Here is a 16,850-nt window from a genome sequence, read left to right on the forward strand (position 1 = left end):
ATTTTAATAGATCTTTTATAAGAATTAATTACTTTAGTGATGGAAGCATAGTACTTTCTCCTCAGATATATTACTCCTTTGTTAATGAAAAATTTATGACACAAATAAATGAAATATGTTATTTGTATTACAAATATACTGACATATATTTTGTGTCCAAGTTAACGTTTTGTTTTTTTGACAGAGTGTCCAAGTTAAAGTTAATTGCAATTGTGGATGATCAGATACTGATATGTGGAGGTTTTACGTGATAAAAAGGTTGAGGTAAAATTTTGTTTTAATTTGGTTGGTTTAAAAATAATTCAAAATTTTTGATTGGTTAACTGATATGTAGTTTACCTTGAGTTAACTATTTTGTCTTAATTTGATTGGTCTAAAATTTAGGAGTCTCCCCTGATTGGTCCTAAAATAATTCAAGTTTTCTGATTGGTTAACTGATATGCGATAGACTCAGGTATTATAATAAAGGATATATCAAAATCTACTCGACAATAGTGACTTTATTGATAAATTCTTGAGATATATTATTTACTATATATTTTTATTAATTTTAAATTATTTTTATAGCAGTGCATGATTTATTTTTTACCGGAGATGTCCTTATTCTACATGATTTTTTTAATTTTTTTTGAACGCTTATTCTACATGATTATTAATCAGTTTAAAACAAAGGAAAAAAGCTTCACAAAATCTGTGAAACGAAAAAAACAAAAGGAAGGCCGAAGTCGAAATCTATAGATTGAGGCCTAGTTTAAATTCACGAGTCCAACTACAACCCTCTTTCAGGCCCGTAATACTTCAAGGCCCAATAACTTATAACTGGCTATAAGGCGAACACGTGTCCAATTTCAAACCATGCCCTTAACCGCTACATTTTTCCCTCCCTTTTCTCCCCCATTGTCTAAACCCTAATCTCTCTCTCTCTCTCTCTCTCTCTCTCAAGTTAGCATTGCCCCTCACAATTCAGCGTACGTTAACCCCTTCTAATCAATGACAATCACTCTACCCTCATCAACACCCGTGCAATCGGGTCGAATTCGGGTCCTCAAGAAAGGATCCGATCACCTTGTGGGGCCTGTTGTTTACTGGATGTTCAGGGATCAAAGATTGAAAGACAATTGGGCTTTGATACACGCTGTTGATCAAGCCAATAAGGCCAATGTTCCGATAGCGATAGCATTTAACTTGTTTGATCAGTTCTTGGGAGCCAAAGCTAGGCAATTGGGGTTTATGTTGAGGGGTTTGGAGAAATTGTGTGGAGAAATTGAGGAAACTCTTCGTGTTCCGTTTTTCTTGTTTCAGGTAAAGATCGAGCTGTTTGCGTTTCTTGATTGATTTTTGTATGTTAATTTGTTGATTATGAGTAATTGCTTATATGGGAATATTTTAATTTTATTGGATGTAGTAAGAAGTGATTTATTTTGTGTGTTTATGTTTTGGGACATTGTAAAGCTTAAACTCATAGACGACGTCTGTGTAGGGTGAAATATCACCCTTATATGTGCATTGATTATCTGCTCTGCTTTGTTGAGAGATTCCGGTCTTTTGATTTTTAGGTTTATGTTTTGAGGGTTGGCATATGCAGGGTGAAGCTGTAGAGACGATTCCTAAATTTTTAAGAGAAAGTGGGGCTTCACTTTTGGTTACTGATTTTTCCCCATTGAGGCAAGTGAGGAGTTGGAAAGAGGATATTTGCAAGAGGGTGAGTGATTCAGTGTCGATCCATGAAGTTGATGCTCACAATATAGTACCACTATGGGTGGCGTCGGATAAATTGGAATATGGTGCTAGGACTATAAGGGGAAAGATAACTAAATTGCTCCCTCAATATCTGATTGATTTTCCAACTCTTGGACCTCCTAATGAAAATTGGGTTGGCTCAACTCCGTCAGTAGATTGGGAGAATCTTATTTCAGATGTTGTGAGGTAAAATTGGATCAATTTTGTTGAAATCTGTTTCATAATTCATATTTTGGCATTGATTTAGTTTAGGCCAACGCCACTTTAATGCATTTATCCTGTATCATAATGTTCAGTAAAGGGGCTGAAGTTCCTGAAATCGGTTGGTGTGAACCAGGAGAACACGCTGCCCTGGAAGCATTAAAGGGGACCACAAACGGGTTCTTAACAACTAGATTGAAAAACTATTCTTCAGATCGCAATAACCCTTTAAAGCCCAAAGGACTCTCTGGTCTTTCTCCATATTTGCATTTTGGACAGATAGCAGCACAGAGGTGTGCCTTTGAGGCAAATAAAGTAAGGAAGGTTTTTCCCCAGGTTGGTAACTATGTATACACTTAATTTAAGATATTATATAAGTTATGGTGTGAGCTTAACTCAAATTTTAATTTTGCATTTTGACCAAAATAAGTATATATATTGATGTCACTGAATACAGAAACACAAACAATACAACATGCCAGCTTATGTATCACCTTTTGACTTTGTTTCTGTTGATTGCTGCTTTCCAGCTCTAGTTTTCTATTTTATTTCTATACCTCATATTCGATATGGTTAATGAGTATAAAATAGTATCATTTTTTTCCACATGAAGGCGGTTGATTCATTCTTGGAGGAGTTAATTGTACGGAGGGAACTTGCTGATAACTTTTGCTTCTACCAACCTAAATATGATTCGATTGAAGGGGCTTGGGAATGGGCTCGTAAGACCCTGATGGATCATACATCAGATAAACGTGAACACATATACACGTGAGTGCATTGCTCATATATAAGGTTTTTTTAGCAATTATTGGGTGATTGATCATTTTCTGTTTTGAACATCCGTTACAGGAAAGAGCAATTGGAGAAGGCGCAGACAGCAGATCCTGTAAGCTATTTTCAGTTGATTATTGTGATTAATACTGTTAGATCTGTAATGGTACTTAAATATTGGAATTAGGCACAGTTTTCATTTGTTATTAATTATTATATCAGTCACATAATTTGGTATTGACTTGATGTATGCCTACTATTCATACTTGTATTAATTTTAAATTCCTAGTCACTAAACAGCAATTCCTTAAAATTTTAATGTGTAAGTTGGTGTGTGCTACTGATAGTGTCTTTCACTTATGGAGCTTCTATTCCAACTTTCAGCTTTGGAATGCTTCTCAGTTGGAGATGGTTCACTATGGAAAGATGCATGGTTTCATGCGGTAAGTAACTTCTTAATTACCCCCATTTTCCGTAGGGAAAATTAAATTGCAGGTCCCTCAACTATTGACGTTTTATTGTCTAGATCCCTGAACTAAAGATTCCGTATTTCAGGTCACTTAACTTTTCTGTTTTCTGATCTAAGTCCTTCCGTCAAAAAGATTCTAACGGTGTTAACTAGGGTTCTTGAGTTTCATACAGATTAAAGCAATTTTGAAGGTGTTAGCAAAATCCAAATTCAAAGTTCAAGTAGTCAAATTGAAGCTTGAGTCGCTGGCGACACTCATATGATACCAATTTTCAAAAATTATGTTCAAGTTAAAATTTTATAAATTTAGGTCACTAAATTCGATAAAGAACCCTAAATTTATGGTCCAATTTGGGGTTTTTTTAAATTAAATCTAATTTGTGAAAATTGTTGTCATATAAGTGTCGCTAGTGATTCAAGCTTCAATTTGACTACTTGAACTTTGAGTTTGGATATCACTAACACCTTCAAAATTGCTTTGATCTGTATGAAACTCAAGAACCCTAGTTAACACCGTTAGAATTTTTCGACGGAAGGACTTAGATCAGAAAATAGAAAAGTTAAGTGACCTAAAATACGGAATCTTTAGTTCAGGGACCTAGACAATAAAACGTCAATAGTTCAAGGACCTATAAATTAATTTGTCCTTTTCCGTAACAAGTTTCATGTAAAATTATCAATGTAAGACACTAAGAAACACAATTGATGCTAAATTTAGGACTATAAAAATAACAGTTATATATATATATATATATATATATATATTTGAGTGAGGTTCCAGAGAAAACCAAAGTATGGAGAAAACCGAGAAAACCTGTATTAATTACGTATATTGTACCGTATTCCTTTTTTAATTGCAATCATAAATATGAGGACAATCCTAGACAGAATCTGGTGAATAATAACATATCTTCTATTTATGGTATTTCCAAAATTCAATTATGTATATCAATTAATGTGAATTATATTTCCAAAATTCAATCAATTAACTTGATTTCTTAATAAATATATTAACTTCTAATAAAACACTCAGTGGAATCAACTAAATAATAAATTTAGCAAACATAAGATTCTACTAAACGTCATACTAATAAATACATTGAGATTCTATTAAAAAATTTATTAATATTTTACAAAATGTCATATCAATATTATTAAGATTCCACTAAGTAATTTCCTAATGACACTAGATTTTTATTATTTTAATAGTCGATATATTTATTCTAACATTTATATTAAGTTATAGGCGAATCACTTAATAGAATCTTAATATTATTAATATATATAGAAGATTCTCTAAAATATTTTATTATTTCTAGTAATAAATATTTGTATCGTGCAAGATTCTTTTAGAATATTTAATTTTTCTTGTATAAATTATTCACATTGTAATATTCTTTTGACTCTTCAAATATTTTTAAATTAATATTCTTTTGAAGAATTTAAACTAATTAATATTATAGAATCCTAATTTAAAAATTATAATATTATTTAAAAGAATACTTCAAGAAACATTCAAATGTTTAAAAGTTATAGGTGAAACACTTAATGGAATCTTAATATTATCAATATATATTGAAGATTCTCTAAAATATTTTATTATTTCTAGTAATATATATTTGTATCGTGCAAGATTCTTTTAGAATATTTAATTCTTGTATAAATTATTCACTCTATAATATTATTTTGACTCTTCAAATATTTTTAAAATAATATTATTTTGAAAAATTTCAAACTAATTAATATTAAAGAATTCTAATTTAAAAATTATAATAATATTCAAAAGAACACTTCAAGAATCCTTCAAATGTTAAAAGTTATAGGTGAAACACTTAATAGAATCTTAATATCGGTAATATATATAGAGGTTATTCTAAAAATATTTTATTATTTCTAGTAATAAATATCTGTATTGTGCAAGATTCTTTTAGAATATTTAATTTTTCTTGTATAAATTATACACCCTATAATATTCTTTTGACTCTTCAAATATTTTTAAATTAATATTTTCTTTGAAGAATTTCAAAATAATTAATATTAAAGAATCCTAATTTAAAATTTATAGAAATATTTAAAAGAACACTTCAAGAATCCTTCAAATATTAAAAGTTATAGGTGAAACACTTAATAGAATCTTAATATTATTAATATATATAGGAGTTTCTCTAAAATATTTTATTAATATATATAGAAGATTCTCTAGAATATATTACAAGATTCTCTAAGATATTTTATTATAAATATTATATGTTAAATGTAAAATGTAAAAAGTAAGATGTGAAATAGTAGTTTTTAAATCTTTTCAAGGTGAATCTTTAAAATTTGAAATTCAAATTGAATAGACATTAAATGATTGATTAAGATATGGAGAATGTGTTAATGTCTGATTGATTTGGTTATATTTATGTTAGAAAATTACCATTTATACGCTAGATTTGATTGACATAATTAAATATTAGAATACAGTATATTATCAAACAAGAATACGTGATCAACGGTGATGAGAAGGGTTTCTCAGTTTTCTTGATAAGCTGGGTTTTCTTAGGATCTTCCGCCTATATTATATATATATATATATATATATATATATATATATATATATATATATGTATGTATGTATATATGTATGTATATATTTTTAAATTTCAGAAAGTATCCATATATTGCTTAAATAAGTTACATGATTAATTAGCATACTACTTTGCTTTTACTATCATTGCTCTAAAAATTAAACACATGATGTTCATGTTTGTTTACGAGTATTCAACTCACTGTCAAGGCATTGGTTGTGTCATGTTTCAGCAGACAAGTGCTAAGGTAGGATCAGTAACTGATCTGTCAATTAGTGTGCTTGTTTTATGAAAGCCTACAACCTTAACTACAAAGCTGTAGTTTACCGACATATAGTTGACACGTGTCCAGTGAAATGTTCAGTCTAACAAAATGCACTTGATTTAAATTATATTTAACACTGTTTTCTCTTTTTATTAACCTTAATAGTGCTCTTGTAAGTTGTCTAATACATAAGTGCATCCTGAACATGCTCTTACACTGGTCTCTTGTACATTGGCTTCATTTGAGTTTTTGTTTTTTGATTCTCAAATGATTAAAAGAATGTCAGGATGTATTGGGCAAAAAAGATTCTCGAGTGGACTGCTGGCCCTATAGAAGCTCTAGCTATATCAATATATTTGAATGACAAGGTATCCAACTTCAGTTTTCTGTTGGGAACAATAAACTTAAAACTCATCTAATTTACTTAATTTAGTTCATTTACATGTAGTATGAACTTGATGGGAGAGATCCAAGCGGATACGTTGGATGTATGTGGTCAATCTGTGGAATACATGATCAGGCAAGGATGTCTAACTCTTGTTTAAACCCGCACAATTTTTTTTCTGAAAATTGGTTCATTCATTCAGAAGCAGTTGCAAACATCAACACTAGTTCTTCATGCTTACATATCCGATCATGGCCCCTGCACCACACAGATGAACGTCTTTGTACCTGCAAATTATTTTATTTCAAGTCGATGCTTAAAGTACTAAGCTTACATTCCTCCTGCACAGGGTTGGAAAGAGCGCCCTGTATTTGGGAAGATTCGGTACATGAACTATGCAGGATGCAAAAGGAAATTCGATGTTGATGGGTACATTGCTTACGTTAAGCGTCTGGTTGGTGATATCAAGAAAAGGAAAGGAGAAGATTTGCTAAATGAGAAGGCAAAGGAACTCCGCGGGCAATAACCTTCTTTAAAACTTACATAAAACCATTTTTATAGTGTTGGCTAAAAGACTAAAACTTCAGTTACCTGAAATATTCTGAACACTGGGGGTGTTTAAGTCGTAATTGTATGTTTTTGTGAAGTTTTCTCCAAGACAAAATTCAACTGTATTCACAAATGTATAATTTCTAAAGATTATATGAACCCAGGACAATGGTCTTTCACAGGCCTAAGAAACAACCCCTACATAATTATTGTGGGTATTATGAATTGCGATGTAAATTAAATTCCACATTTTGACGTCATTACTCAGTGCAATTTAATGAAAAGTCATTTTTTTAAATATTTGATAAATGAAGGCTTCTATTTATTTGTAGTCGAAGCAAAATGAATTAGCAGGCCATACTCGGCCAACTCTCGCAAATTTTAATAACTTTTTTATTTTGTATCTTCTCTGTTGTAAATTTAATTTGTTTGACTGATGCAACATTAAAATATTAATTCTTCACGTATGTTTTAATTCTACTTTAAATTATATTTCAGTTTAAATTATTTTTATCTTATAAATTTTAATCATTTTATCAAAAATAAAAAATTGTGGAAAAATTATATTACTAATCAAATATTATTAAATGATTAAAATAAATTAAGTATGACACTTGGATATCCAAGAAGTTGGATATGGGCTTTGTACCGGGTTAGTTGCCCAATTTTTTAACGGGCTCACCCTTTTGACGAGGTGGCCTTCAAAGGAGTAAGGCCGGTGGCCTTGGGCTTGTAAACTGGACTTGTCCTAATAGAAAGGCCCAGCATGATGCTAAGTAAGGATGGCATTCTAGCCCACGTTAGCTCTCGTACATACTTTAACTATCGATCAAACCCATTGACTTCAATTCTTGAAATTAGGGTTTTGTCCAGGGTTTATGAAAACCCCAATTTTTATTTGTGAAGTATAGAAGGGGGCTAAGCCTAATACGAAAATGGAGGGACTGAAAGTAGCTGATGGGAATTTGGTGGTATATTTGCCCCCATCCAAGTCGAAGAATGTCTCTGATGCCATTCTTACTGAGCTCAGTTCTCAGCTTTTCAAGTAATCTCTCTCTCTCTCTCTCTCTCTCTCTCTCTCTCTCTCTCTCTCTCTCTCTCTCTCTCTCTCTCTCTCTCTCTCTCTCTCTCTCTCTCTCTCTCTCTCTATCTATCTATCTATCTATCTATCTCTCTCCCCCCTCCCTCTCTCCCCCACTCACGTATACTTATATTGGAAAATTCCCTAATTGTTTTTTTTAGAGTCCCTGTTCTTGTTTTTTCGCTTCCATCTTTGTCGCACAATTATATGTATATAGATGTATGTATATACTTATTTATATGAGAATTTGATTCAATTGTCTGGATAATTTTTGATTAAGGTCGAGACTTTTGGTAAATGTGTGACCTACTTTTGAATTTTTTTTCCAGCACAAGTACATTTATATGTATTGATCATCTAGAATTTTGCATCAAGGATGGAAATTTTGGAAGTCCTATGCCTTCATTCTGATTTTCAACTTCTATCTTGATCACACCACACAAAAACACAAACATATGCACAAAATTGTATTTTAAATGTAAGCATTGTTATGTGAAGGCTTGACATGATTTAGTTGATTCCCTCCCAAAAGCTGAAACCTTTAGGAGATGTGTTGAGTTCTTAAATGTGATCGATGTTCTAGGTTGTTTAAGTTATTGTTGACTTTACTGGCGAGTAATACGTCTTATTGCATTACAAAAGGTCACATGCGAAGAAATAATATCCAGTTACATGCTATTGCAATCAAAAGGATAGAAGAGCTAATGTTTATGTAAATTATCTTCTTTGAGTTATGCTTGTTGTTTGGGATTCATGATACTATGTGAAAATATGGTTTTTGTTATTTATTTGCGAGCATTGCACTCATACACGCGTCCTTTGTGTTATATTATCTTACAGGTTTAACGAGAATTTGGATGGTGTTCTATTGGCTTATGATGTAGAAATCCTTGGTGTGTTGGCGAAAATTCTTACAGGAATTCATCCATATTTTGGTGTTAAACTCAAATCAAAGCTTCTGCTGTTTAATCCAAAGCCCGAGATGCTTTTAGGTGGATTTATGCTAATCTTTTAAGTTTATCTTTATGACATGTGTACATTATTTCATTTCATACTAGTTGTATACTTTCTTGTTCGCTGCTAATATTTCTAATATTTTATGTTCTTCAGAAGGACAGGTGGTCAAACTTAGCCAACAGGCAATTCACGTCATCGTGCTTGGTTTTTCAGCTGCTGTCATAATAGAAGAAGATATCCCAAAAGACTTCAGATACAAGATTGTAAGTACCTTGAGGGATTGTAATTTACAATTTTCTGTATCCTTCTAAAGATTTTGTTAAATTTTAAAATTTTTAACTAAATATGTTTGGTTGCAGAAAAGTGGGAAAGGATATTACGTGAGCAGATTGCATAAGCAACACAAGATCAAAGTTGACACAATTATACGCTTCGCAGTCAAGAGGTGATATATTGTTAATATATGTTGTGCTAGTGATGACAATAACTAAATTGATGGATAGTCAGTTAGTTATTAACTGGTTGTACTGAATTAAGTCCGATTCAGATGTGTTTTCTTACCTAAAGTCATGAGGTTTCAGTTTGGATTTGTTTCTTAATGTAAACCAACCAAATCCAGTCGAAAACCTAGAAATATATCTATATACTACCTGTGTCCTTTTTCTTGTCCATTAACCACATCCACCCTATATTCAATCACATTAAACAAATTGATTATAACCTAAAATATATTTTCTTTTGCAAGGTTGCCCTTATATTAGTTATACTTTAATTTATTTATGTAGAACTTCCAAGGGTTTAAAAGGAATAAAGGCATGTAATCTGACTTAAGTTGACTGTGGAATTTTTTTTGGGACAGATAAGATTAGAAATTCGGTCAACGTAAACAGGACGGATGAAATAAATATAATATCTATACTTCATTGTATATAGCCTATAGGTAATAGAAACTTTATATAACATAAATGTTTTGTTTTGTATTTGGTTTCATATTTGGATCGTAATTTGGGTATTTGTATCCTATCTATATCTGAAATAGACTAATAGTTTCCTGATTTGGAGGCCAATACAATATTTTGATGGGTAGGTTGTACCAAAACATTAATAACAGAGTGAGCCAGTTTGAGTTTGTGGAGTATCTTATTAGAAGTCCTCTGAATTGTTAACAGATTTTGAAGTACCCTGGCTCGCGGAATTAAAAGTACACTAATTATTAACAAATCTTTAGGTTTAGTACACTGTATTATGGTGTTTTACTACTGTTTTCTGTTTAAAATTCAGCATTCCCGTTGTTTCCTCTTTAATTTTATTGCTATGTATCTTAGGCAGGTACTGAATGTTGTATATTGTTGTATATTTTACAATAGATTATCTACATTGATGATAGTGTCACCTTTATGTTCTGACTTTCATGTTGAGTAGAGTACCTTAACCACTTTTGTGTGAAATATATATGTAGTTTTGACGAGGAGATACTACATATATCTGGGTCTTTGCTTTCTTCTAACACGGGAAGTGTATCATGGCTACATACAAATTCAGGAGATAGGTCACTGGATGACAGGTAGCAGTCTATGCCTCTTGCGAATCGATTTCACTTATAGTTCTTCAGATACACATGCTAATTGGAGAACTGAACTAATGTACAATTATCTATAACCGGGAATAATTATGCAGTAACTCGAAGAAGCTGAGAGTTGGTGAGGATAGACTTGAAAGTATGGAACATAATAAAGGAGCTAGTAATGGGGAAATAGTTTCCTTAAACAGTGATCGACAAACCAAGAAGTCAAAGAAAAGGAGAAGTTATGATTCATGAAGGTTTGTACTAACGGCAGTTGATCAAATTTGACTGGTAGAGCTCCATATAGGATTCCTGCAAATTTGCCTTTCATTACTTGTGGGTGGAGGAAGTACATTATATGTTTTGGATTTAGTTAAATATGAAGTAAGCACAATACTTTACTCTTTTGTTGTGTAGTCCTGATTCGTCTCTCTCAGATTCTCAAATATCATTGTTCTTTCAAAGTGAGCATGTCTAGACTGAAATGAAGTTCTATGGGTAAAAAAGATCCAGGTTTCGAGATTTGTAATGTAACATTTGATTACCATGTAATATTGAAATTTTTTGAAAGTTGGTTATGTTGAGTAATATGAATTTGTCAATTTGCTGTTATTATTTTCTTTATGGAAATTTGCCATCATTAAAATTCTTAGATCATCAGTGACTGAGGATTTTATTCAATTTAATGTACTAACAATTTATTTTTATTTTTTGAAAAAGATTATGATAGCTTGTTACTTGATACTGCAGAACATGTATATTAAAAGCCTTGTTCAATTCAAACATTTCGATTCTGCAATGCTGTTTACAGAGTTATATCCTAAAAACAAACTCTTCACCAGATTGTCTATTGATCCGGCTAATCCACCTACTCTTAATATTCCTAGCTGAACGTTTTACCCCTCCGACATGCGCTATATCCAGCCCTTCCCCCACCGGCAAAATCACAGTTCGAACTAGTTCTAAACCACCCTCAACGACATCGCGCCATCTAGACTCTTGTGATGATCCCCTGGAGCTTCCAGCACCCTTTCCAACTAACACCGCGCCCTCACGGCTCAATCTAACCAACCTCAGCATTCTTGTAAAGTCGTCGTTTTCACAATTCAATACCAAAAAATCAATGCCTATCAAATTCTGCAATGCTTCTTCAGGATCTCCAACAATAACTTCGGGCGAGTGTCCTGAAATTTCCATGGCTTTAAGATACTCTGTTCTCGAAAGATTGTCAGGAACAAAACATACATGTCTTCCATTAGTATGGTAACTCGCAATAGCTAGGCCAATGCTACTCGTTGTTGCTTCACCCTGTGACCAGGTTTCTACTATTAATTTAGCATTCCATCCCGCAGCCATGGCTGAGATGAACTCCGCGACGCTTGATTCTTGAAAAATCTCACACTGCACACAAATACGAAATATCATCAAGAAAAATGTTTAGAACCATCAAAGATCATATGTAAAAACGATTCCTCAATTTATTCTTACAGATTTTACGGTGTCGATGTAAGCTTTTGAAGCTGTCTCTGGGGACCAAACTAGCTGCATTGTGGTTGATGTTGTTAATTTTTTGTCCTGTGGGGGATTATTTAGTAAGATTGAGTTTTGGATTTGAAGAAGAGTGTTCTAATATAGGAGGTTGTGTTCTTGAAGATGTCGTAAGATTAACAAACATGAATCCGCGTAATTCCAACGTGTCAACTAACGTGTGTGATTGGCACGAATAGACTCGAATACATGTCCATACGGCTTTAATATTGTTGGGTTTGCTTTTAGTCATATTTATTCAATTATTCTAGTTATTAAGTCAACACTTACAAAGAAAGGAGAAGACTCAAGTCAACAATTTTACACTATAACTGATTTTCTCAAGTTGTTCGTTGTGCATGCAGTCATCTTTTATAAAATCAATTAAAATTCAGAAATTATAATATTACAATTTTATCTTCGATGGATATTCTAATTATATGCCCGATAACAAAAAATTCGAAGTTTAATTGAATATAACCGGATTAGATCTATCCAGAAGTATTTAATATTAAATCAACAATAATATTTATAATTTTAACGTAATTTTACTATAGACTTTTTTTCGTTACACTGATTTTCTTTTTAATAAGAATACGGAATGGTGGTTTAACAAAAACTGAGAATTGCACCAATTTAATTTTAATTAATATTACTTTTCTAACAATATCGATTTTTTTTAATCCATTTTAGGATATTTCTGTCTTATTTCCCGTAGGGAGAAACAGAGTATAATTATAAATCGTACCTTTTTTTTCGTGGAATTGAGATAATAAGCTAAGGATTAGTTAGTGACCTAGGTGCCGTTTGGTAAATAGGGAATAAAGATATTTAGCAAAAAGAAAAATTAGGGAATAAAGATTTATTTTTATTAAAAAAATTATATTTTATAAAGTTTTTTGAAGAAATTATTAAAAAGATGGTTTAGATTCGTCATTTAATAAAAAGTACTTATTTTCAGAAAATATAAATATTATTTTACTTTTCTTAAATAAATAAAAACTTATTTTGATAAAATAAGATAAGTCAAACCCAACTCCTAAAGGACCGTTGGAGCTTTTTAAAAAAAATAGCAACTCCAATGGGTGCCAAAAAGAGTGCCAAAATATCATATGTGGCGTGACGTGGCATGACACTCTTGTTGGCTCTCCATTGGAAAGGAAGGGGTGTCAAGTAAAGTCGCCAATTTTTGGCACCCTCCTAAAATGGAAAGAAGTGTATATATCACCCTAAAGCATATGGTTTCTTATCTTTTTATACTTATATTTGTTTTATTTAATTTTTCAAATTAAGTTATAAAATGTTCAATATATAGTGAAATTATAAATTTTATATATATAATATATATATATATATATATATATATATATATATATGAATGTGATGTACAGTGAGTAGTTAGTAATAATTTCGAGTGAATTTATTGGGCGTGAATTTATTCGAGTAGTTAGTGATCTTCAAGCGGCTTTAGTGGAGCATATTTGGTCAAATTTAGAGATCATATTTGACTCTAGTATTTATTCAAATTTAAAATTAATTATATTAGCATAAATTAATTGAATGTATTTTGTTTGGTTTATATAAAAAAGACTATATTGTACAGTTATGTGGCAATTTTGGTTGCCAACCATTGGAGCAAATTTTTGTGTAAGAGTTGCTAAAAGTACAAATAAAGAGAGAGAAGATAAAATAATAGTACTTTTGATGATGTGTCATTTTAAGCAATTTTAGTTAGCAACCCCATTGGAGATGCCCCATTGGAGATGCTAGAGCAGGTGCAAAACCAGAACCTCTTTCATAATAAAACAAGTGAGAGACCGAACATAATTTGAGCGATGTTATCATTCTGATCATTGCTTCGCGACCATAAAGACCATAATCATTAGAAAATATGCTCATGTTTCAAGTGATTGTACTCCTGTAAGGCAACAGAGGAGTTGACTTGATGCCTGAATTTACATATGAAACAAGCAATCCTCTAATTATTTTTTATAAAGATCAACATCAAGGTTTCAGTTGTATATTTTCATATAATTTCTTTGTTACATATAGTGACATTAATATGCAACGAACTTGACTAATTCACTCATTCTTAAATACAAACGAAAGAGTAAGAATCACATTTTTATGCAGCTTAAAAGTTGTGTTTGGTGTGACCGTCAAATGTCTGCTTGCTATCTGTGAGTTCACAAGTTCAAACCTTGGAAAATAGCCTTCTTATCAGGAAGCTAGTATGAGGAAACTGAGAGCCTTGGAGTTGGCACTACAACTAAAGGAACTCTCTTCTTCAACACGATCCCAAACTTCTCAGAAACATCCAGCTTCTCTCCTGCTGGTAATTCCCAGTTAAAAGAATGCAGAAGAGAGGCAAGGAAGTACATTACTGTTCTCTCAGCCATCGGCAATCCTGCACAAATTCTTCTGCCAGAGCCAAAAGGGAAATAACTGAAGTCATGGCCACTGTAGTCTAATTTACCATCTGCAAATCGTTCTGGACGGAACTCCAGTGGATTTTCCCAGATTGATGGATCTCTCTGTATTGCCCATGCGTTGATAAAGACCCGAGATCCTTTAGGAACCGTGTAGCCTCCAATTATGCAGGATTCATTTGGAGAATGTGGCACTAAGAGTGGAAGAGCAGGGTGCAAACGCAGAACTTCTTTCATAATGTCATTTAAGTAGTGTAGTTTTGGAAGGTGTGACTCTTCCACTGTGCTGTCATTTCCCACTACTAAATCAATCTCTTCCTGGGCTTTCTTCAGGATCTCAGGACTGTTCATAAGCTCTGCCATCGCAAACTCAATCGTGTTAGAGGCTGTGTCTGTCCCGCCAACAACCATGTCCTGTCCAAAAGATACATCAGATGCAAGCAACTGGCTTTATTCAATTGCAACCACTCATTAACAAGAAGATAGATTATCTAAGTTATTTTTAAATTATGTTGTTTTAAAGTGTTTTTCTTATTTTTACTAATATGGCTTATAGCCTTACAATTGAGTATCTGTTCAGAGTATAAAACCTTAACCACTGAGCTATCCAATCGTGCTCGTTAAAGTGTTAATTGTATCTAGAGCAGTAAAAGTTTCGGAAAATATAAGAAAACATACCAGCAAGAGTGCTTTGAGGTGATTCATGGTCAGAGGTACTTTGGCATCTTGATCATCCTTCAGTTGCAACAGAACCTGCAAAAAGTCTTTGCTCTCTGCACCACCACCCTCCTTCATTTTCAAACGTTGATCGATTACAGCATCAAATATCAGATCAAGTTTCTTATTTGCACCTTCTGCCTTCTTCTTGACCCCTTGCAAATCAAACCTGGCCAGAACTGGGAAAAAATCAGATATATTTGGCTTTGCAAGGCTGGAAGATACCTCAGCCACCGCTTGCCTGAACTCCATCGCAATTGCAGCCCTCTCTTTGCCCTTGACCGATCCACCCCACAACATATTTGTAATCACATTTAGCACTGTTAAGAACATTTGTTCACCCAAGTTAACAGGACAATTTGCCTGATCATACAAATATTTACAAGTATTCTTTATCTCCTGCTGTCTGATGTGGTACACAGTATCAAGGATCGAATGTCCAAGCATCTCACGGACACAAACTTTTCTCAGCATCCGCCATTCTGGACCATACGGTGTCCACACAATATCACAAGCACCAGTTTCCATGGCTTTTGTGACAGCTGGAACGTCACGATTTGCAAAATTGACATCGTTGTCTTTGAGGACCTCACGCGCCAAGGCTGGTGAGGTGATCACTATGCTTATCTTTTGACCGAGCCTGAGCGTCAGAATTGGACCATAGGTCCGAGCCAGGCTCTCAAGATATGAGTGGAACTCGGGTTTGAGGAAGGGGAGACTTCCTACCACAGGGAGACCTCGTGGCCCTGGTGGCAATAGCAGGTGTTTCGGTTTATTGAGCATCCAAGAGTACCATGAAACGGTGAACAAAACAAGGGAGAGACTGAACATAATTAGAGCAATGTTATCATTTTGATCATTGCTTTGCCACCAGAAAGACCAATAATCATAAGAAAAAATACTCATATTTCGACGAATTAGTACTGTAATAGGTTGTTGATCTGAAATCTCAAAGACAGTGGGATTTGTCGATATAGCTTAATTGTTTCGCATTTGTAGTGTGGCTGAAAGCATCTCTTTTCTCTTCTAGTACCCAGATGCTTTTTTGTACTTGTTTTTGTATTCTAGGTCGAAGAGCACCAGAGGAGTTGACCGAGTGCCTCACTTCATAAATGAAACAGTAAATATTTGTATATAAAATGGGTTTGTCTAGTGTGTGCCCATGGGCACATGCTAAGCACAAAAATTCATTAATTTGGAGGGTTTTGATTGGTGTGGTTGTTGTAACTGCAGGGGGTCCACTATTATTAAAGAGAATAAGCCAATCAAAACTCTCCAAATTTATGTGTTTTAGTGCTTAGCATGTGCCCATGGGCACACACTAGAAAAACCGATATAAAATATAGAAGATACCAAATTTATATAAAAGCTCGACATCAAAGTTTCAACTGCTTATTTTTATATAATTTCTCCTTCACATATTGAAGACATCCGATAAAACTGACTACTTATTTTCATATAATCTTGTTGCAAATTCGGCATCAATTGCTAAGACTTTTTCATGGATCTCAGAACAGAGATGACAACTGAGTGATCCATATATTTTTTGAAGACGAGATTTATGCAGCTTGAAGGTTGTGTTTGGTGAGACGGTCAACTAATCATAATATTCTTTAGTTCAC

At 33.0% G+C, this 16,850-nt stretch overlaps 4 protein-coding genes across 5 annotated transcripts; 2 read left to right on the plus strand and 2 right to left on the minus strand.

The window, feature by feature from the left end:
• The first annotated feature begins 871 nt into the window (after window positions 1-871).
• On the plus strand, window positions 872-7,251 carry LOC108208039 (deoxyribodipyrimidine photo-lyase). 2 transcript variants are annotated; one of them, XR_010289314.1, is made up of 9 exons: window positions 872-1,302; window positions 1,586-1,926; window positions 2,037-2,277; window positions 2,555-2,712; window positions 2,794-2,830; window positions 3,100-3,158; window positions 6,298-6,387; window positions 6,468-6,539; window positions 6,754-6,819. XR_010289314.1 is itself a non-coding variant. In XM_017378513.2 (9 exons), exons 1-9 carry the CDS (start codon window positions 991-993, stop codon window positions 6,928-6,930), a joined length of 1,479 nt encoding a protein of 492 aa, XP_017234002.1. In that variant the 5' UTR covers window positions 872-990; the 3' UTR covers window positions 6,931-7,251. The 2 variants fall into 2 exon arrangements, 1 of the variants encoding a protein (XP_017234002.1); XM_017378513.2 differs by having other exon boundaries at window positions 6,306-6,387; window positions 6,754-7,251.
• Window positions 7,252-7,797: 546 nt separating this feature from the next.
• LOC108206531 (uncharacterized) lies at window positions 7,798-11,167 on the plus strand. The gene is made up of 6 exons (XM_017376860.2): window positions 7,798-7,998; window positions 8,875-9,026; window positions 9,145-9,254; window positions 9,351-9,436; window positions 10,451-10,555; window positions 10,669-11,167. Exons 1-6 carry the CDS (start codon window positions 7,889-7,891, stop codon window positions 10,808-10,810), a joined length of 705 nt encoding a protein of 234 aa, XP_017232349.1. The 5' UTR covers window positions 7,798-7,888; the 3' UTR covers window positions 10,811-11,167.
• A 146-nt stretch (window positions 11,168-11,313) lies between these two features.
• LOC108208323 (uncharacterized) lies at window positions 11,314-12,196 on the minus strand. The gene is made up of 2 exons (XM_017378840.2): window positions 12,044-12,196; window positions 11,314-11,956 (listed from the first exon to the last, which is right to left on the minus strand). The coding sequence occupies exons 1-2, from the start codon at window positions 12,101-12,103 to the stop codon at window positions 11,369-11,371; spliced, it is 648 nt and encodes a 215-aa protein (XP_017234329.1). The 5' UTR covers window positions 12,104-12,196; the 3' UTR covers window positions 11,314-11,368.
• Window positions 12,197-14,044: 1,848 nt separating this feature from the next.
• On the minus strand, window positions 14,045-16,331 carry LOC108206837 (geraniol 8-hydroxylase). Its single transcript, XM_017377252.2, has 2 exons — window positions 15,190-16,331; window positions 14,045-14,925 (listed from the first exon to the last, which is right to left on the minus strand). The coding sequence occupies exons 1-2, from the start codon at window positions 16,132-16,134 to the stop codon at window positions 14,311-14,313; spliced, it is 1,560 nt and encodes a 519-aa protein (XP_017232741.1). The 5' UTR covers window positions 16,135-16,331; the 3' UTR covers window positions 14,045-14,310.
• Window positions 16,332-16,850: the final 519 nt, after the last annotated feature.

This window comes from Daucus carota, chromosome 2, assembly GCF_001625215.2.
Source record: "Daucus carota subsp. sativus chromosome 2, DH1 v3.0, whole genome shotgun sequence".
Taxonomy (NCBI): Eukaryota; Viridiplantae; Streptophyta; class Magnoliopsida; order Apiales; family Apiaceae; genus Daucus; species Daucus carota.